The sequence below is a fragment of the Tiliqua scincoides genome, chromosome 8 (assembly GCF_035046505.1).
Source record: "Tiliqua scincoides isolate rTilSci1 chromosome 8, rTilSci1.hap2, whole genome shotgun sequence".
Taxonomy (NCBI): Eukaryota; Metazoa; Chordata; class Lepidosauria; order Squamata; family Scincidae; genus Tiliqua; species Tiliqua scincoides.
The window spans coordinates 17,667,314-17,688,972 of NC_089828.1; the positions used below are offsets into that span (position 1 = coordinate 17,667,314).

General features: G+C 39.9%; 1 protein-coding gene across 2 annotated transcripts in view; it reads right to left on the reverse strand.

Annotated features, from left to right (window-relative positions):
- NPTN (neuroplastin) overlaps positions 1-21,659 on the reverse strand; it is a 60,016-nt gene that overhangs the window by 13,154 nt on the left and 25,203 nt on the right. For both annotated transcript variants that reach the window (XM_066634921.1, XM_066634920.1), the window contains exons 3-6: positions 13,996-14,167; positions 11,372-11,466; positions 2,965-3,098; positions 1,465-1,738 (exon numbers count right to left, since the gene is read on the reverse strand). In XM_066634921.1, coding sequence (XP_066491018.1) covers positions 1,465-1,738; positions 2,965-3,098; positions 11,372-11,466; positions 13,996-14,167 — 675 coding nt within the window. The remainder of the gene's footprint in view (positions 1-1,464; positions 1,739-2,964; positions 3,099-11,371; positions 11,467-13,995; positions 14,168-21,659) is intronic.

Here is a 21,659-nt window from a genome sequence, read left to right on the forward strand (position 1 = left end):
AAACACACGCCTAGTAACACTTCTGTTAGAAGTGCACTTTGAAGAAACTGAGCAAGAAAACTAGCTGGACTTGCATATTTCTGGAACTAGTTTCTTCTTGCTTCAAAGCATGCACTGTACTTCAGCAGCATTTGTATGACAAAATTCATTTGCTATTTTCAAACTGGCCACAAATCTAATGGCAGGGTGAAGGAAAACTTCTCTCGTTGGATTTTACTCAAAAATGTTGACACATCTTTGTACCAAAAACTTACCCAAGAAGCTCCCCTGCGGGCAGACATGTTCATCTCAAAAGATCAATATTTTGCCAAGTTAGCTATACAAACATAGGACTGTAGAATGGAATCTGTTATGAAGCCTTAACTCTCAAGATTGTATTTATGCTTTAAAAGTGGTCCAGCCCAGCATCATCAGTGTCTGCTCCTGCACATTCTCAACTGCTATTTAAAATCTTTACATGAAACAAAGAATGCGACCTCACCCCTTTGAAGGCACACACAGAAATACACAAGACTCTCAAACTGGTGTTATGCGAGGAACTGCACATGATTTGGTGTGTTCCAAGGACAGTCCCCATTGGTTTGAAAAGATAACTCATAAGTCCTATAATAAGTTCTGGGTCTGTAGTTTATATAACCAAAATCTTGAAAACTGGAGATTTTTTAAAAACTAAAAGCAAGCATGAAGAGCTGTTTTCCAGTAAAAAGGAGTTGTATGTTCCTTGAAAAAATTCTCATGAAAGGGCCGCTCCCACTTCTGAGAAAAAATATGACAAGTATTTCTGCACAACAGATCCAAGCAATTCCTCAATTATGTTCAAAATTCGCAATACATCATTCAGCAAGAAACCATTTCGTACAACTAACAGAGGAAGCAAAAATCACAACTGAATAACTTCAAACATTGCTTTTAAAACAAATACTCCCCTACCCCAGACAATTTTGTAAGAGGTCACAATCACCCCATGCAATATGAAAGCCTGTCTATCCCAGTAGTGAGAGGTTTGCTTATAGACAAACACGTTTCAGCATTGCCTCTGCTGCATGCAGTGGTAAGTTATCTTAAATGGAAGGGACACAAGCAGTCAGTAGACTCCTTAGGGCCCAATCCTATTCAATTTTCTAGTGCTGGTGCTTCTGTGCCAATAGGGTATGCATTGCTTCCTGTGCTGGGGAAGCAGTCACCAAGGCCTCCTCAACGTATGGGAACATTTGTTCCCTTACCTTGGGGCTCCATTGTGGCTGCACCGGTGCTGGAAAGTTGTATAGGATTGGGCCCTTATTCTTCAATCCACTTTATGGAGCTGAAATAACTCATTCACCTCTGCTGTTTCATGTGGGTGAAGTTACTCAGCCCTGCAAGCTGTGGAATTTCCAAGTTACTTATAGGAGCTAACATTTTGCAAGGAAGTGTTCTTGAAGGGAGGGTTGGCTCCCCCAGATGCAGCTGAGAAAACACACTTACCATCAGGAACTTCATCTGGCCGCTTTCTCTTCTCATAAACCACAATGACAACAACAAGAATTATTATTTCTGCTAGGATTCCAAGGAAGGGCCACAGTGGAGCTAAGTGGCTGCGGACACGCAAGATTGTGAATTCAGCATCATTGCCAACTGTGTTCGTTGCGTTGCATTCGTACACGCCAGGATCCTCATTGATCTGGAGGTTCACGATGATCAGTTCAGTGTAGTTCTCTTTATTGGTAATAAAGAAGCGGCCAGAAGAATTGTTGATGTCCTGATGCAAAGCAGACATGGAGCACAGACCAACAAAAGCAATTATTAGGCAACTTGGACAAGATGGTCATTTATTATATGTATTACTTTAGCGATGCTTGATATTCTCCACTCTGCAGGCTCAACAACATGAGTGTGGGAGGTAGAGAGGAGTTATTGTATATTAACTTTCTGACTTTAAAGTCAACTGATGGAAGTAGTGTAACTGCTTTGAGATCACTAGACATGGAAGGAGGGACATAATACAGGGGGGCACCGTATCTGTGGATCCTATACCAGCACTTTCACTTATCCGCGGATCTGCAGCCCCACCGCTCCATCTGGGACAAGGAGAACTTTGCTCCGCTCACCTTTGGAGGGTCCTCTGAGCCTAGCAGAGGCTGTGTGCATCTGTCCATGGCCTCTGGCAGGTTCAAAATGACTAAGAATTGAAAAACGTCACATCAGGTTTTTTTTTGGCAAAATCTGAAGTGAAGTTTTTATGCCTTTAAAAGGCATTATGAGGGCTAGGGAACCCCCCCGGATGGCCCTAATAATGCCTTTAAAAAGGCATAAAAATGTAACTTCTGGTTTAGCTGAAAAAACCAGTGACTTTTTCAGCTCTTACAGTCACTTTGAGCCTGACAGAGGCCACGGACAGATGCACACAGCCTCTGGCAGGCTCAGAAGACTCCCTGGAGACATCCCCCAAATCCGCGGATTCACATATCCGCAGGGGGTTCTGGAATGGAAGCCCCGTAGAGATGGGAGCACGCCTGTACTCATACTAAGTATATATAACTAGGCATAGACTGCATGTAGGTCAAGAAACTATAGACAGCAGGAAACTAAAGTGCAAGTTTGTCAAGGACACTGTTCCACAGACTTAGCATACTTTTTTCTCAACAATCTTCTCAACAAAGAGAGAGCTGCTCTCACCGTGAATTAGTAGAGGACATGGTTCTATGTTATCTGATACTGATAACAGGATGGCATTTGATTCAAGCAATGTAACTCAGTAGTGGAGTGCATGGTTTACATATAGAAAGCTCCAGGCTTGATCCCAGGCATTTCCAGTTAAGGAAAGATAACATTAATAAGGTTGGGAAATCTTGAGGGTCTGGTTCCCATTGGAAGAGACAATACTGGGATAGACAAATCAACTCAGTAAAGGGCAACTATATTCACGCATACAGAAACTACAGCCAGCAGTTCAAACTTACCTAGTAATATCTATCTTATACTCACCAGAAACACCCCATTGACTTTCTTACGCCACGACCAATCAGGGTGTGGAAAGCCTACAGACTTGCAATACATCAGTGCCTCTTGTCCTTCATTCTTGTTCTCGCTTCGTTTATGGCCAGTAATATCAGGAGAAGCTAACACAAAGAAAAGAGTACTATGCTCTGAATCGATATTCATGCCATCCCTTTTGAAAACTTTCAGAAGTATGAAGATTTAAACTGCAATATCCTGAGCATCTATGCCAAGCCCATCATAAAAGAAAGAAGGTGTTCAGAACTTTTCTCCTCCACCTCTGAAAAGTATTAAACTCTTAAAATGCCTCTAGTCTGCAGAGTGAAAAAGCGTGACACAAGTAGACACAATTATCTTTTGGACTATGCTAGTATAAATTTTGTGATGCCAATGGTTATTTATCAGATTACAAGTGACTCCTCCATGTGCCTGTAGAATAATTTTGTATGCTTTACAAAGCATTCACACATCCATTCTGTAATAAAAGACACCTATTGGTTATATACTTTGTTATTTACATAGGTCATCTAGTTTTATGCTCTATTGATTAGTAACTCTTCTTTTGGATTTGTACATAAATGGAAATGAGAGCCAGCGTACACAAGGTGAGAACCTTTTTACCTTTGAAGATCCTACGCTAGCACCTGGCTCCAAGTTAAGCAGTGCTATTGCCAGTCACTTGGCCACTGCTGCAAGTCCCACCTCAGTGTAATACTTTGAGAGAGATTACACGAGATCAATGAACTGCCTGAGATGAACCTTCACTTAGCAGATGGCTTGGTATGTTTCAGTTACCACCTCTAAAACCCATTCGCTTTCTAGGCAGCTAATTATGTCACACGCGGCCTGCTAGGCAACTGCTGGGTCCTGATCTGTTAATCCAGTCCAAGGCCAATCCCAGGTCTCTGGCAAACAGATCACAGATACTGGAAGTTATTCCACAGGGTCACTCATTCTCCATTAAACACAAAAAAATAGAACTCCCATGGGTATCCACCATGCTAGAAAATTCAGGCTCATGGCATATAACAAATATAATCATAAATCATGGCATAAAAATGGAGTTGGGGAAGTAGCCAATGTAACTAGCTATTAGCCACTGAACCTCTCATAACCTTCTGCCTCAAGTCATGCTATGATTAGCAAACACTGAGATCTGGGATAACTAGTTTTCTAACTTCTGTTTTTTGGTGTGGGTTCTTTCAAACTTATATGCCACAGTAGGGTTTCTCATCATTTGTCCTCTGCTGTACCACTTCACATGGTCCACATATTCGAAATACTACTGGAAGTAACTGGTGCTGACATCCTTGCCAGTTACTCCTGGATTGCGAGGCCAGATGCGACACAACAAGCATGAATGAAAGACTCAGGATGGATGGCTGGGCTTTATCAAATGTGGAAAAGCATGCTTTGGGGCCTCCTGCTGGGGTCTGTTGTGTCGCATTTCTGGTCTTGCTGCTGGTTAACAGGGGTCTGGGGGTCCTGCGGGTACCATCAGACACCACCTCAAGTACCACTGGTGGTACCCATGCAACTGGTTGAGAAACACTGTGCTAGACAGAGCCTTCCAAAACTGAAAATAGGCTTTTACAAAATGACCTAGCAATTACTGTTTAAATGCAGAACTTGAACTACCTGGTCACCACTTTAAAGTTATCTGAAAGAAATACAGATTCCTAAATAATCATTGTCACAGAGGTTTGGTTTTTTGCACAGAGATACTATATATATTGTGCAGCCTTTCAGGAATCCCAGAAATATATCTGATTCCTTATCTTTCTTTATTCTAGACCATATGAAAAAGTTTGTAAATCATCTACTGTTGCTTTTTCTACAGATCTAATAAGGTATAATTTTAATCCTGAAGAAACCCAGAAAGAGGGGGCAGAAGTCACATTGGTTTTACACAAATTCAACTTGTAATAGATCACCCAGGATCAAATGGAAAACAAGTCAAACAGAAGAACCTAATGTATTACCAAAGATAAGGCAGGATCTGTAAGAGTGAAACTATGCAACAGTAATAATTAACACCTACTACAATATGGGAGTCCAAGTGACAAAGAGCAAACAGTAGCTGTCCCAACATAGAAGAGACTGAAGATGGTTGATAACATCAGCCCCTCCCCACTAAGACACACACATGAGATATGACTGGAAAAGGAAATGATTCAAACAGCATTCCAGAAATGTACAGCAATAAGACTACATTTGATAGTCTGAAATCCATGTGACATTTAGACAAAGGTAGCTAATGACTTAAAATAAGAATGTCTAAAGGATGCTTTTCATAGAAAGAAGGACAGAACCGATAAAAACTATTTGGAACAAAGAGTAATATTACAAGTTTCAAACGAGTATAAATCAAGTGTTTAGAAACAAAATGTAAAAAAAAAAATGAAAGGATTAAGAGGAGTAAATTTCAAAATTTTTGAATTTTTAAATTTTTAAATCCCAGTTTTAAATTTCAAAATCCCAGATACCGATTGAAAGTGGAAGAAGGGATGGCAGGTCAGAAGGAATGAGCTCAAAAGTACAGATTTTGAAAATCAGAACAAGAAAGTCTGGAAGAAGACTGCATTCTCCATGGCCAGATAAAGTAACAAAACATCAAACAGCTGGAGGAAAAAGGCTCTTGTATATTATTGTACAACAAGAATGTTAGAGGACAAATTGGTTAAAAGGTTGATAAGTTGAAGGAAGGAAAAGGATGTTTGAGAAAGAAGCAAACATATCCCTGGCTGAATATACAGAGGTCAAACTACTAGAACAGCATTTCTCAAACTGTGGGTCAAGACACACTAGGTGGGTGGTAAGCCAATTTCAGGTGGGTCACGTAGCACCTAGTTCAGTCTCCACTGAAAATACAGGGTAAAGAGCTGATGGGCAGGGTGGGCTCCTGGTGGAAGAAAGGCATGATGCTTTGTCCAGGTGAGAAGATGGGATGCTGGAAAGAGGGGAGGACTGTGTGATTAGAGAAGGATCTGCATTCTGCCTTAACTTCTGAACTGGAATGTTTGAAATCCGAGCTGTGTAAAATAACAACACAAGCGTGCTGTGTAATGAGACCTTTGGCTGACTGCAGCTCAGGTGTGAAGCCTAAATTGATGATTTACTTCCAAGTTACTGACATCCGTTCCGGTGGGCCCAAACAGATTGTCATTCTAAAAAGTGGGTCCTAGTGCTAAAAAGTCTGAGAACCACTGTACTAGAACACAGAATTAAAATGACCTAAGTAGATGGCATGAATCTTAAGAGTATAAAATCAGCTTTGCCATAAATATGCTGCAAAAGGATGTAAATAAGGAAAGGGCAGACTGAAGGAGAATCAAACAAGCTGGAGGCAAGAAGGTACACAGGGTAGTCAAGATAGATAAAGTGAACAGGCAGAAAAAAAAATCTGTATTAAACATTTCAGGTAACACCTCTTTCAAATGCCTCCTCAAAATCCACCTTCCATCCCCTGTTCCAAAGAAGCCTATGGCTTAACTTGAACTGAACACTAAACTAACTTTTTTATGTGACTCAGCATTCTTTCATATTCATTCCTTATGCTTTCCACCTCTATTGCCAAAATGTTAAGACTAAGCTTCTCAGGGCAGAGATGAAGAGGAAAAATCACCCACCAACCTTTTCGTCCCTTGGGTACTACTTTAAAAAAAGCTGCCATTCCACATTCCGTGTAATGTCTAGTTTGACCTTAAGCAGCATGACTAAGCTGGGAAGCCCCCTGAATTAAATAAGGGAATGCACAGGCTTCATGCCAGTTCCAGATAATAGTGTCTCTATCAATTGAGTTACTTCTGCCTGCCTGAATATATATGTGTGGTAGATACTATGAACTACGCATGAATTGACAATACTCTAATCTTTCAAGAACCGTTACTTCAGGGCAAGATCCGAGTTGAACAATATGCAGGCTGAATTAGATCAATCCCCTGTCTCAGTGACAAAGCGACACATTAAATTCACTTCTTATTCCACAGAAGAGAAAAGGAGTGTGGCGACAATTCAGGAGCTGACACGTAATATAGCCACACTCCATAATCCTACAATCATTAGGAAAAGGAAAAATAGTGTTCATCAGTTTAAGTTGCAGTCTCAGAGCCCCCATCTGCCATGACTGACCTTATTCATAGCCATGCATTACCAGAAACTCACCATGCAGCAGGTGAGCACTGACAGTGCTGGCCCACTTCTATCCCAGCAACAATTTTTCAGGCAAAAAATAAATTACATAGAACAGATAGATTCTTGGCATGGCTGCAGGGTGACCTAGCATTCTCCTACATTAAGATGTGTATGTTCTGATAAAGCTTGGGCAGATTAACCTGTACATAAGCGGACACCTCATAGTGTGTGCTTTATGCAGTTCAGCACAGCTTCAAGTCTGACTTCAGCAGCAAGGTCGCCTTACACTACACTGTTCCAAAGCCTCAAAGTAGTCCAACATACTACATGCATGTAACAAAAGCCTGTCAAGGGAAAGAGTTAAGAACATGTCTCACCTGACTCTCTGAAACAAATCCTGCCTGTCAAGGTAGTGAGGTCCAACTGTGGGTGATGACATCTTCAGAGCAAGATGTACGGTTACTAGGGACAAATACTTACCAGTAGCATTGCCCCACCTTTGAAAAACCTTTCCCTTCCCTTCTCACCTGGTACCATTCTTGAAAGTTGTCAGGAATAAGGCAAAAGTTTCATTTTTTTGCAGGCATTTAGCATGACAGTTGCTGGCAATGATGTGTTTATTAATTAAAAAAGTGTGTCAAACCCAACAAAATAAAATGCAGCAAGCTGTTCTGGAAATCCAAAGTTTAAAATATCTTAGGGTTAAAAATATTTGAAAATAAATGTCTGCTCACAGTGGTTACCCATAGGAAAAACAGCAGTTGGGTTTGTGTTACACCTGTACGTACATGCAACTTGTAGTTAGGCTCTCAGATGCAAGACAATGTTAAGCTACAGGCCGGCTAAGGATATTTGCTTCCTCCTTATTCTGACAATTGGCAAGAGGCTCCCTGGTAATCTGCATGGTGATCAAGCAACATGCCAAGATTTCCTCTAATACGATCTAAGGATTTCTTACACATTTCTGCTCTAAAGCCACATAGACAAGACTGAGGTTTGATAAGCAGCAAAAAGAAGCTGTTTCTGTTCACACTAGATTTAGCTGCCCCATAAGCTTCCAAGACAGACTGAAAGCTTCAACTCCCACATTCTCATTCAAAAATAAAACTGATTTCCAGTATGGGAGGACTCCACATATGTCAGGTCAATTCTTGCTCAAATTTTTCCCCAGACTTGTGGCACTTGGTAAATAGTGACAGCAATAAACAGTGGGACATCAATTTTTGCAAGGATACTCACACAGATTCTTGTCTTAAGTGGGGTTTTTCTGGTGAGGCTTTTTTGGTTGATTTTGCTATATTACTAATTAGAAGAATTACAAAGTTGTAATAAGCCTTTTCAAGTGTTGGTCTTCAACACCCCATGACCCTTCATTTTTTGCCACTATTTAGACAATGTCCAAGCGTTCTTGAAGGCAGAAGCTTGTGTTGGGACATATTTGGTTACAGTACAACTCCACTTCTCCGTTACAGGTGTGGATAAAGAGCCATACCCATAGGGAATCCATTCTGGGACCCTCTGTGGATTAACGCCTTTCCAGTTTGATAGGCAAACCGGCTTTCCCTGGTATCCATAGCATTCATGAAGAGTCAAATCCATGGACACTGGATCCATGGATCTACTGTATTAGCTATCAAAATATGAATAATATCTTGTCCTTAAGTACCAGGATACTGTAGGCCCTTCTTATTTGCGAGCTCGGCATTTGTAGATTTGAGCATCAACAGATGCCGAGCCCACAGCTAGAGGACCTCAGAACATCTCCCAGATGCAGTTCATCTTGGACCACTTTGAGGCTCTGGAAAAGTAGTGTAAGGCTACCTTGCTGCTGAAGTCAGACGGTGATTTCTGGTTGCAGCCAGGACACCTGCAGAATTCGGTATCTGCAGGAGATCCTGGAACAGTTCTCTAGGGGATACTGAGGGTTCACCATATCCCAACTGACAATTGCTTACAGTACTAAGTCTAAAGAATTAAGATATAAAATTGATAAAAAATTATATGGCTTCAAAGAGGAATCAATATTGGAAAATAATTAGAATCAGAAGAGAAGATAATGTAAGATTTATGTTGCTGAAATTTGAAATGGAAGATGAACAGGTTAAAGAATGTAAGAGTCAGTGGGCTAAAAATGCAGGTCATGAACTCTCAATGTAAAAATGGGAGAAATTATGGACAAAGTATATGAAATTTATTTTACAAGTTATCAAGGAAAATGTATATAAGATGATTTATAGATGGCACAGGATGCCAAGTAAGTTGGCAAAGATGTACAATAATATGTCAAACAAGTGTTGGAAATGTAAAAAGCAGGAGGGAACTTTTTATCATATGTGGTAGAAATGAACTAAAGCAAAAAAGTATTAGATACAGATACATGCATAGATACAGCTGATTTTAAGAACAAATGTGCAAATGAAACCTGAAGTCTTTTTGCTGGGCATGATAGAGGAATGTGTGGAAAAAAGATTCAAAATTTTATTTTTATATATGAAAACTGAATAGAATACTACATGCACAATACTGGAAAACTACAGGCATTCCATCGACAGAAGAACGGTGGACGAAAGTTATGGACTTTGCAGAAATGGAAAACCTTACAACCTTACTTAAAGGGAAATCAGCAGAAAATTTTATGAAGACATGGAAACCAATTATGGACTTTCTGCATGAGAAAGAATAAAGAGTTGTGGATTTGAAGATTAGATTGAAAGGAAGAGAGATATTAACCTGAAATGGAATACTTAAAATGGGAAGATAAGAGGGACTGTTGGAGATATAACATATATATGGGTGGAAATTTAGATTATTGAGATATAAACTGGAATTAGAAATTTTGACTTTGCCCATGCTACACTATTAGAGGTAGTCTTCGTATTTTTTATGTATCCTTAAGGTTATCTATTTTTTCTTTTTTTCCCTCTTCTCTTACTGTGTATTTTGCTTTTCTTCTTTCCTTTATTATAAATAAGTGAAATAAAAAAGTCAACTTCTTACAGTACTGAGCACTGTTCGGCACATTTATGCTTTAGTAAGAACACCACAAATATTAACAATGCTAAGTCTAGGCCACTGAAAGTGAAAACTATACTAAAACTCTACATTGACAAAGGTCTACTATTGTGATGTTATACGAAAGCATTTTACTTCCTGGGAGCACTATTTAGGTGGTGACATTTGGGTTTTGTAACAGAACTAATTTGTGACAGGTACATACATGGTCAAGGGGAACTGAGATGGGCCAAGTGGAATAATGGAGACATAAGCTGTAAGAGAACAGGGACCAGCTTCACACAATGCATAATCTGAATTTGGAATTCAGTGTCACAAGATGCGATGACTGCCACTGGATCAATTCTGATTGTAAAAATTAATGGAGCATAGATTCATACTTATTAACCATTAGAGCAATACAAAACCACCATGATCAGAAGTAGCATACCACCAAATATCAGTTGTGGGGGTAATGGAAAGTTGATGGCTATTGCCTTCATAGGATTCTTGTGGGCCACCTGATTGACCACAGCAAGAAACTTCTCCTGAACTAGAGGGACCTCTGGCCTGATCCAGCAGAGCTATTTTTATGGCAGACAGTTCAACAGCAAAGAAATTGGGTAGGGATTGGTGAAGGTAAGACTGCAGTCAGGAGGAGACGAGACTGCAGCCAGGGGGTGAACAGTAAGGCCTCACACAGAAAAGTCTTCCATATCTACCAAGGTAGTCCAAACACCACAGTGAAAACTATTTTGTTCATTGGTACACTAGTCGCATTCAGGTGTCAAGTTTCTGATCCTTCAAAACAGAAGATCACAGAGGGCTAGTTCTCAGTCTTCCAGACCATGGTTTGGAAGATTGAAAAAAAGTGATGTCCTGAATATAGTTAAGTTCACTCCTAACAGGAGATACAGAACTCTTAGTACAGCTTGCAGAGATTGTCTGTAAGGATGAGGTTTTGCTTTGAAAGAACGTGTTTGGGTGGTCTATTTAAGTAGAGTGCAAAGCTGCGGTAAAAGGATCACCATCACTACCAGAACTATTTTAAGTCTAATGGTCTTTCCATTAGCAGTTTGGATGTGAATGGCCAATCAAAAAAGCTGAAATTTATTGGAAAATACTGGGAGGAAGCTTACACTATTTGTAGTAAGAAAGAACCAAGACTGCAAAGAACTAAATAAAGCAAATCTAGGGAGCAATAAAGAAACAAACCTTAAAACAAAGCTTCTAAATAAAGGAAGAATGGACAAGATCATTCAAGAAGTACCTTTGACTTCTATAGTGGCATTTGCTACAGGAGAACTAGCAAACACGAACACACACAAATATTCTCCTGAATCATCTGCTCTGGGCTTCAGGATCCTGCAAAGTAAAGAGACATTAATAAAAACAGCCAATTTATTAAGGCAACAAAATCAACTATACTGCTGAAAAACAATGGATCCATTTAGAAAGTGGATATCAAGACACTTTTGGTGAGAATTTCTAAGTGCGAAATGCAAATACTAGATTACATGCATTCCACATGTTTAAAAGGAATCTTGCTTACTTTCATAAGTTATTTAAATGATTTGTATCCCGCCTTTCCCTCTGGACAGTGGAAACCTCAAAGAATTAACTCTATATCATTTTACTTTGAAAGTGATCAGGGTGTTAATGGCAATTTAGAGAGAAATACACAAAAATCAAAGCCCATAAACCCAGTAAAACCCAACAGTTAAATGTCTAATGTACACCAAAATTCATTGTAAAGCAGTAAAATCCTAATGCAACAGAGAATCACTCCCAAAAGGTTTGCACAATAAGGTAGCTTGCATGCGCTTTCTAAAAACTTGGGAGACCTGCCAACAGCAATAATGCATTTCTAAAAATGTATTCTTTTCAAGAAATTAGTAACATAACAAAATGAATGCAATGCTAAACAACTCTGTTTCTAATTTGTACATAAGCCCCACTCCCCCCGTTGACTAATCCTAGGAAGTTCACATACTTGTATAGCTATCAGTGCATAGTTTTGGAGCATTTAAAATTAATATCATTAACAGTTTTCAGTGCCTTCATTTTTTCCTCAAAATTTAAACAGCGTAAGAAGTGCATATTACTCACCTGGCATTTTTCATGACATTTACAAGTAGTCAAGAAAGTTAGGGAAATACAGACATGACCCTGTACCTGGGGTGGGGGTTTATATTGTGGAACTCCCACTATTCAGTGAAAACCACTGATATGGGTGGATCCCCCCCCCCGGGAGTCAAGGGGAGCTCTTCTCTCACCTTCAGAGCATCTTCTGAGCCCAGCAGAGGCTGCACTTGTCCATCTGTGGCCTCTGCCGGGCTCAGACTTAATATGAAAAAAGTAACTTCTGGTTTTTTGAGAAACTGGAACTGACTTTTTTCATTCTGAAGTTCAGTCTGAGCCAGAAAGTGGTTGCAGATGGACATGTAAGGCCTCTGATGGGCTCGGAGGATCCTCTGGAGACAAGGGGAGGCCCACGGACCCAATCCATGGATAAGTGAATCCGCAGATAAGGAGGCCCCCTGTATTGCCAGTAATTTTCAAATTCAAGTAATTCTTACTCTTTATCAGGCAAAAATATATCATAATGATCAACATAAAATGCTGAAACGAAAGTTGTACTAACTTCAACCTTTTCGGAAGGAAGCAGTCAGTATGATGGGGCAACTTAACCCTTACGCATTTTGTTGCGATTTTTGTAAAAAAACTATCCAACCAAAGCATTATCTTATGTGCATTTTACTGACCACTACAAAAATTCTAACATTCACAAAGTGGTGAAACTCACAACTGCCAAGTATCTGATGTGGAACCCAAACAATTGATTTTTTTTCTAACCTTCCTCAAGTGGTGTCCATGTTAGATGTAATTGTCACATCTTTTCCAGTTTCTTCCAGAGAAACCTATGAGAACTAGCTCATATATATTTTCCTGTAAAGTTGGCTAGTATCACCAAAACTATGGACAACTACATTACTAGATGGCACTATATTATTGGCATGATTCAATTCTGGCCGTCACACAAATTTCCAGGAAGGAAACAGTATAATTGGAAAGTCTCTTGCTTCACATTCCATATATTGCTTCATACATGCTCTCACTGTACATATTTAAACTCTTCCACCCTTCTAGAATCCTGCCTGTGTGTTTCTGCCAGGAAGTTCTTGAAATCCTTTACTTTCTCACTCATATTTTTGACAGTACAAGTCCCTGGCCCATTGGGAAAAAAAAATGCTCATCGTCACATTGGGTGGGGACTCTCGGGTGGGAATTTGCAGATTCAGTTCTCCATGGATTCCGAACCCACGGACTGCCCCACTGAAGACCTCCCAGATATGACGGGAACCTTATTCAAGTTGCATCTGGAGGCTCCAAATGCTGCCTTTTCCAGTAACTTCCAGCAACTTTCACCAAAACCGAAAGTCACTGGAAAAAGGCTCCAGGTACTTAGTCTTTGGCTATGCACGGCCTCTCTGAGCTCAGAACAACTCCAAACGATACTCCTCCAGCAAGGCTCCAGTCATGTTCGGAGTTCCAGTCAGTCTGAAAACCGCAGATTTCATCATCTGCGGGGGAAGGGGGGGTTCCAGAACTGAACCCCTGCAGATTACGGGGTCTCACCTGTAGTCTGAAGAGTACTGCTTGAAAGTATATTAACATTTCCTATTTTAAATTTTGGAAAGTTTTACAGGGAAAGTAGTAAGCTCATAGTATATTTACTCATTTGGAATGCAACAGAGGATCTAATAGGAAAAAACCTACTGTCCAATTGAACTTGCTACTGACAGAACTCCTAAACCAGGAATTGTGTTCAGCCACTTCATTTGCAGTTTCACTGAAATGCCAAGGCAGTACCAAAACCATTTCAAGACTTACTTGTACTCAGTACTTGTGCTGTCTGTAGCTTTTCTACTACCTGGAATCTCTTCATCATTTTTCATCCAATAGGTGGAAGTGAGGGGGCTAGGGCTTGAAGTGAGGTTGCACTGTAGTGTGATAGGAGCAGGTGAAGTGATGGTCACATCTTCACTGGCATTGATCCTGGGTTCTGGAAGAAAAGGGTACATTAAAAAGGAGAGTGCCATCAATTTCCATGGACTAACACATTTCACACATCACAGCTAAACATCAGAGGAAATGGGAGAGGAAAGTGAACTACACATGGAACACAGCTTAGCTAGCTTAGGAGACATCAAGAAAGTCATACAAGTAAACAGCCGACGAGCAGAGAAAGGCAAGAAGGACCAGTCTCCCTAAGTGAAAGGGGAAAAAAAAGAATCAAATACATTTTGGGATTCTTCATCTTTAAAGCAATCAGAGCCAAGAGTAGTAAGAATCTTGCATTTGTATTGAACCCAGCAATGGAACAAACACAGTTGGTGGCTATGGAAGCAAGATCACCGCCATCTGGGTAACATCCAAAGTTGCTGCTACAATCCTTGCCCACTGTAACTTCAAATTAAATCTCAGTACAAACAAATAGTCTACTACAGTACATAACAGTGAAAAGTTACTCTTCGAATGCTCTCACAGACACTGCTATAGATCCAAGGTCCATGAGGTGAGTCAAAGCCAACAGTGAGAGTAAAGACAACAGTAAAGCATAAAATGCTGTATGTGTTTTTCCAAAATGAGTTAGTGATACCAATTTAACCAAGTAGCAAAAAAGACCTGCCACTAGATTTTTAAAAAATTCATAACATTTATAAACTTTAAAAAGAGGCCAATATACCACTTTAGATACTGTAATTTTTAGTTTCTAACACACATGAGGCTGATCTGTGTACCTTTTACCCAAGAATAAGAGCAGAACTAAAAAGATTACTAAGGAACAAACAGCCTATTCAGTCTTTAGGGTACTGTTCAGCTTTATTGCTCCAGTTGTCTCATGTCTGGTAAATGTCTAGCAAGGGACAAGCCCTCTTCTCCAAAATGCCATGCTGTCAGCATTCCAGAGTTCTGTAGCATGACTTTGATCGTTCTGCAACTGTTGGTTCCTTCTAGCAGTTCCCCCCCCCCCGCCTTTAATTCTGGGTTTGCTCACACTGCAGTTTGTGGGTTCTCCTGTCTCAGGAGCAATTCTTGAACTAGAATTGCTGTTTATTAATTCACGATAACTCCATTTTGAGTGTCTTGTTGAAGGTACGCAAATAATTTTTTGGGGTGAGTGCTGAGACGCAGTCAACGTCTCCTTACAAATGCAGTCATACTTTAAAGGGAATAGCTTTATTTGCCATTGAATTAAATTCAACTTCTCAGAAAACAAACACTTCAACCTTTAAAAGGACCAAACCACACAGGTGTGTAAATATGCACTGCAGAAGAGACATAGTTTCAACCAGAACTGCCTTTATAAACAAACAAAAGCAGTCACATGGGGAAGCAATCCTCATTAGAACCAGAAAGCATGGGGACAGATTCCTCTCCCCTTGTATACTGCTCTGTCCCCACCCCCATTGCTCTGTTTACATAGCAATTTTGCTTTAGAGGCAAACTTTTGATTCTGCTGACAAGTTAGTTTGACTCTAGGTCTGGCAAACTGGATACTGTATGGATTTTCCATGTTTACTTAAGGCCAGTCATGGGTGTGCATGTTAATCACCCCCAGCATCCTTTTTTGTGATCTGAACATCTCTGAAATTGACACCTCTGAAACCACCAGTGGGGAAAATACAGGTAACATGGGGGGCATCAGAGAGATTAGGAATAGACTTGGGAATCTTAACAGCACAATCCTACTATGTTTAATGGGACTTACTCCCAGGTACATATTTAAAAGATTGCACTCTAATGCACAAGGTGCTATCTATGAGCACAGTGCCAAGAAAACTAATCCTGTCCAAAAGCTTGCATAATAAAAGAGAATCTAAAATATGAAATGAGATGCAGTAGCACTTCCTGCACAGTAAACTCATTAGAGGCAGAAGGCATTTCACTGTACAGTGCAGGAGGCAAGAAGGAGTAAACTTATGCAAAATGAGACTCTGTAATTTCCATTTTTTTTTACAGAAACATTTGTATATTTTATTCCTGAACTGCCAGATTTGTTTATACTAGTATTGGTATAAATATTCCTAAACTAAGCACTTCATATACAATGTGATGGACAGCGCAGAATCCTGACTCTGAAGGGTTCTACAGAATTCACTGCCAGTGTTTTAGAAGTTAAGATAATCTCTATGCTATGACCTTCAAACTATGAGTCCATCTGTAAAAGGACTCTCAGCACGAGGTGATAACACAGGTGTGCAAAAAAAAAAAATTTGGGCAGCTGTTTTGGTTTTGTTGACTGATTCTTATGTTTTTTGGTGCGCTGAATCCACCAAAAGCAGTTTTGTCCTGGGACGTCAGGTTTTCGAACAAATGGGTGGTCATCGTTTTAAAAAATCTCTTAACGCAAATATTTTATTTACATGAAAAATATTAACTCATTTGCACAGGTGACAACAAAATTAACACCACACTCAAGTAGACTGCTTGTGAAATCATCTTTTTTTAAACTCTAAACTTCTTTTTGAGCTTTTCCTCTTGTAGGTGGCTTCCGGAAGATACAACATCCAGCAGTAGTCAGCCATCATCGTTACACTCCATTTCCTTTGATACCTTCTTTCCATTTCTTTTATATCTTGATGGAAACGTTCTCCCTGCTCTTCACTCACTGCTCCCAAATTTTCAGGAAAATAGTCAAGGTGTGAGTTGAGAAAATGGACTTTTAAGCTCATGGAGCAACCAAGCTTGTGGAACGCTTTCAACATTGTTTCCACCATTTCCTTGTAATTTGGGTCCTTTTGGTTTCCCAAAAAGTTATTTATGACCACAGTAAAGGCAACCCACGCTTCTTTTTGAGTTGGAGTCATTGAACTGATGAAGTCTTTGTCGGATATGAGTTTTCTAATATCCGGGCCAACAAAAAACCCCTCTTTCAGTTTTGCCTCTGTTAAACCTGGCAACTTGGATCCCAAGTACTTGAGGCATTCGCTATCTTTGGGAAGTGCCTTAACAAATTGCTTCATTAATCCTAATTTTATATGGAGTGGTGGTAATAAAACCTTCTCAGGGGGTACCAATGTAACTCTGAGAACATTCTTTCTGAGAACAAGAAGACAACTAGACTTCTTGGTGGCCAATTTTTTTGCTTCCAGTGATTTTGTTGGTCTCTACTGTCCCATAAACATAGAAAACAAGGGTATTTGGTGTACCCAGCCTGTTGTCCAGCAGCATACACAATACTTTTAAATCCCCACATACCAACCAGTTTTGATTTTGATAACCCACTTTCTTGAGTACCAACTCCAAGTTCTCATAAGTCTCCTTCAAGTACACCGAATGAGCAATAGGAATGGACGCATAACGGCCACCATTGTGAAGTTAAACTGCTTTTAAGCTTCTTTTGGAAGAGTCAATGAAAAGCCTCCATTCAGAAGAATCATACTGAATGTGGAACTGAGCCATCAACCCCTTTAAATCACAGCAAAACACCAAATTGCCCTCATGAAAAAAGTAAGACAGAAAGTCTTTTTCCCGATGTCTGTACCATGCAAAAGATGTACCTTCCATCAACAAATTTTTGCTTTTAAGTCTAGAACATGTATTTTCATGTTTTTGGGAGCACTGGCAGTGAAAATAAATTTGTTTTCCCATGTTCAGTTTTTTTTCCCTAAGTATGATGAATTTGAAATTTAGCGATTTCCAGCTACCTGTTTGACCAAGGCACATTTCGATTGTGAAAAAACCTGACGTCCCAGGAAAAAACGGTGGTCATTTTCAAATTCAGCGCAACAAAAAACATAAGAATCAGATAAAATTATGAAAACAGCTTTTTGGTTGCAGACGTGTGAATTGATGGAAAGGCAAGATACTAAGATGGCGGTTTGCATTTTTGTTCTCCACTAACAATATCTGAAATATTTGGTGCTGTGTAGTGAGACACTGTATTGTGTTACTGTCTATTAAAAGATCTGGTGCAATCCAACATCCACTTTTGGGTTTCTTCCTTTCACCACATTTTGCCTTTGTTTTCTCTTCTATATTTCTTTGAACAACAGACCCACTAAGTCTTCGCAGTGAAACTTTGCTCATGTAAGGGCCACAGGATTAAGACAGAGCAAAAGACATTTGATGGACACTTAAGACAGTCAACCATTTCTTTCAACACCATTATCTCATTCTGATATCTTATGCAAAAGCATATCATTCTATTAAAGCAATTTAAGAACATTTAAAAGCTGCATTTGAGTTTTAGGGGACTTGGATTATTATTGTCTAGTCTGATCATAGTTTACTTCTAGCAATAGCATTTTATTCAGCATGAAAAGACATACATTCAGTTTTATACATGCTTCTGTAAAGTATGCATTATCCTTTGAAAGAAAAAAATTATGTCAGGACAATTGTGTTGGTAACTGCAATAAAAAACAGGATAGATTTAGAAACCACTTGTAATAGTATACCATGAAGCTGTCCATACATATGGCAAGATGTGTGAGAGGATTAGAGCATCCTTGCTAGCATCCTGGAATGAGAAGTAAACTCACACTATCAAAACTTACAGTCAAACACATAGTACTATTCATGCAAATTAGCGTAATACACTTAAATCTTCAAAGGCTCACGCTGCATTTCTCATTTAGTCCAAAGCAGTACCACTTAGGCCAGGTTTTTATGCTGGCCACAGCCAATTTGACACTGGTCAACCACATGGATCCAAATGTCACTGTTTTGTGCTTTCATGCACCAAGGAGAAATTTAAGATAGTTTGCCCAATTTTGGCAGTTGTCTGTATACAGGAGTCACTGGTATTAAAATGCATGCAAGGAACTCAGCAAGCAGTGTCTCATCAGCTTAGAGATGAAGACACACAAAAAGAATAATGCATCTAGCAAGCATGCTTAAGTAACTATGCTTTTTGTCACTGCTGACTCAATTTTTGGTACAGAGACTAAGTGAAATATGGAGGGGGATTTAGGTTAAGTACAGCTTCAGTCATACTTAGTCCAATTCTATGGTTTTGCCTCTTTTTCAAACAAACTTTGCAGTTATTCAAGCATAGCAGTAAGCCACTTGACAAATTCTATGCATTCTTGCACTCTGAATAAATCCTGCAAAAAGTTTGTACAAGCTTTTGACCTGAGCAAAGAAAGCAGCTAGGAAATCTGAAGAACTTCTATCTAATACCAGGGGGTAGCCGTGTTCATCTGTAGCAGCAAACCAGAGCAACTTGTGACTCCTTAAAGACTAAAATGTATTTCAGCATAAGCTTTTGGGAACTATAGTCCACTGATAAAGGACTTGTCCCTCAAACACTTCCATCATTAAATCTAACTTAGGATGCAACCCTAGACGTACTTACGAGGAATAAACTCCATTGTACATGGTACACCCCATGTTTTCCTTTCACTTGTGTAAGGGGGCAAGAGCACAAAGTAGTAACAGCGCAAGGCTAATGCACACAGGCTTCCAAAAAGGATCCTGACTAGGCTTTTGAGCATGCACAATGTTACTAGCGGGCATAAAATTAACTTCAATGCTGTGTAAAATATCCTGCAACGTCATGTTGAACAATGCAACATGATACCTTACTTTCACAAATGCTCCTTAATACAGACCTCAATGGGATTCTTTCTGAGTAAACATGTCAATGATTTCTTTTTGCCCAAAATCTTATTAGGTTAGTTAATCAGAAACCATTTGTTAAACTGATTAAGTCAGTGGTTCTCAAGCTGGTAGGTCGTGATCCACCAGCCAGAGCAGCACTCATCTCTGACCCCTTAAGGGGCAGGCAGAGAATAGCAGCAACACAAGCCCTAGGATTGTGCTGCTGCCAGGGACAGATGGGGGGGAGGGATAGTTATCTAAGCCAGCACCAGCCTCCAGAGGGTGCAGGGGGCCCTGTGGACACCTATGCAGAAGCCTCAGAATGACCAGAAATAGCTATTGGAACCCACTTCCAGTTTTCTATTGCTAAGCCACAAGTGGATTCCAATCACTATTTTTAATCAATGTGAGGCTTGGGAAGTCCTGCCGAGGTGCCCACAGGGCCCTCATACCTTCCAGAGGTTGGCACTGGTCTAGCTAAGAAAACTCCCTCTTCTGCCCCTGGCAGCAGAGCAATTCTGGGAATCATATCAATGCCATCCCCTGTCTCCACAAAGACTTACATGGATTCCAACTTCCAAGGAGAAGTATGGGAACCACTGGATTAAATGGTCAATACAATCAGTGTCAGTACATTCATTCTCCCCTCCCATGGCTCTAAAAACAAACTATGTTTTGATTTTGGTTTCGTTTGAGACATTTGCTATACTAGTGGCAAAGAAGGACAAGAACCCAGCGGGTCTTTTCCAAGACCAGGATAATCAAGCAAGATATTGCATTGTAATTTGGAAAACAAGACAACATTGGTACGAAGTTACATTTTTCCTACTCCAGCAGTTAACACCAAAGATTTTCCATTCAAGGGAAGCTAGGATAAAAACATCAGCAACCAACATTACCCTTGAGTTCCATTTTCAAAGTGCTGTTACCATGCACATTCATCTTGCCTCTAAACCGTGGCTGACCAGGCTTCTTGTATACAATTCAGGTTCAGTAATAAGAAAAAGGTAAACATGTGAAGGCATAGTGGACAAAAGGCACTTGGTAAACTAATTATTACTGTTTGTGTAAAATGAAGTGCTATTTTGAAGAAGGTAGCAAACTAACCTAATGGGGGAAGTGTGTAAGAATTATCTTCTGAACGACTGGCAGGAAAATGTGAGAACAAGGACAGGACAGTGCACAAGGTAGGATGTGGCAAGGCAAGGAGGAACCAACTGTAGTCTTAAGTTAGGCTGTACAGTTACAAGAGTTGCTGCAGAATTTTCAGGAGCAATTCTGTCTCACACAGTCCTAGTTCCTGAATTCTGAAAGCTCCAATAACTGGTAGAAGGAGCACACAAATCTGATTGCAAGACACACTGCCAGTCATAGAAGCCAGAACAGGCTCATTGTTTACTAGCATAATTTGCATGTGCATGTACATCTGTGGCATTAAGTTTGTTTCCTATGTATTCATACAAACCCATTTATATGCTTTCACATTTAGCTACCAGCTGTATTACTAGCCATGACTCGTTGATAGTTGCATAAGGCACCAGCCTAAAGTTCAAGGTTGTATGAAATATTTAATAAACCATGCATATTTCTCCAGATGCCAATATTACACTTGTGCTTTTTTTTGGATTTACACAATACACAGAGAACATTTGTTTTCAGAATTGTGTTCTGCAGAACCCCACGTAATCAAGGTCTCCATAACAAAGAGATTGGCACAACAGAGTACATACACCTGTTCCTCTGGTCACAGAACTTTGCAGGGTTAGCAACAATTTAAGCCCAGATTCAATTACAGAAATTTCTGCCTTTGTCAACAGAAAAGACATACTGCTGAGGAGTAAAGAGAACCCTGTGGGGGCACAACAATGACTGAACAAGTTTTATTAGCCTCTTACCCATGAACATGCCTGCCTTGGACAGTTAACAAGCAGGTGATCACATGTTAC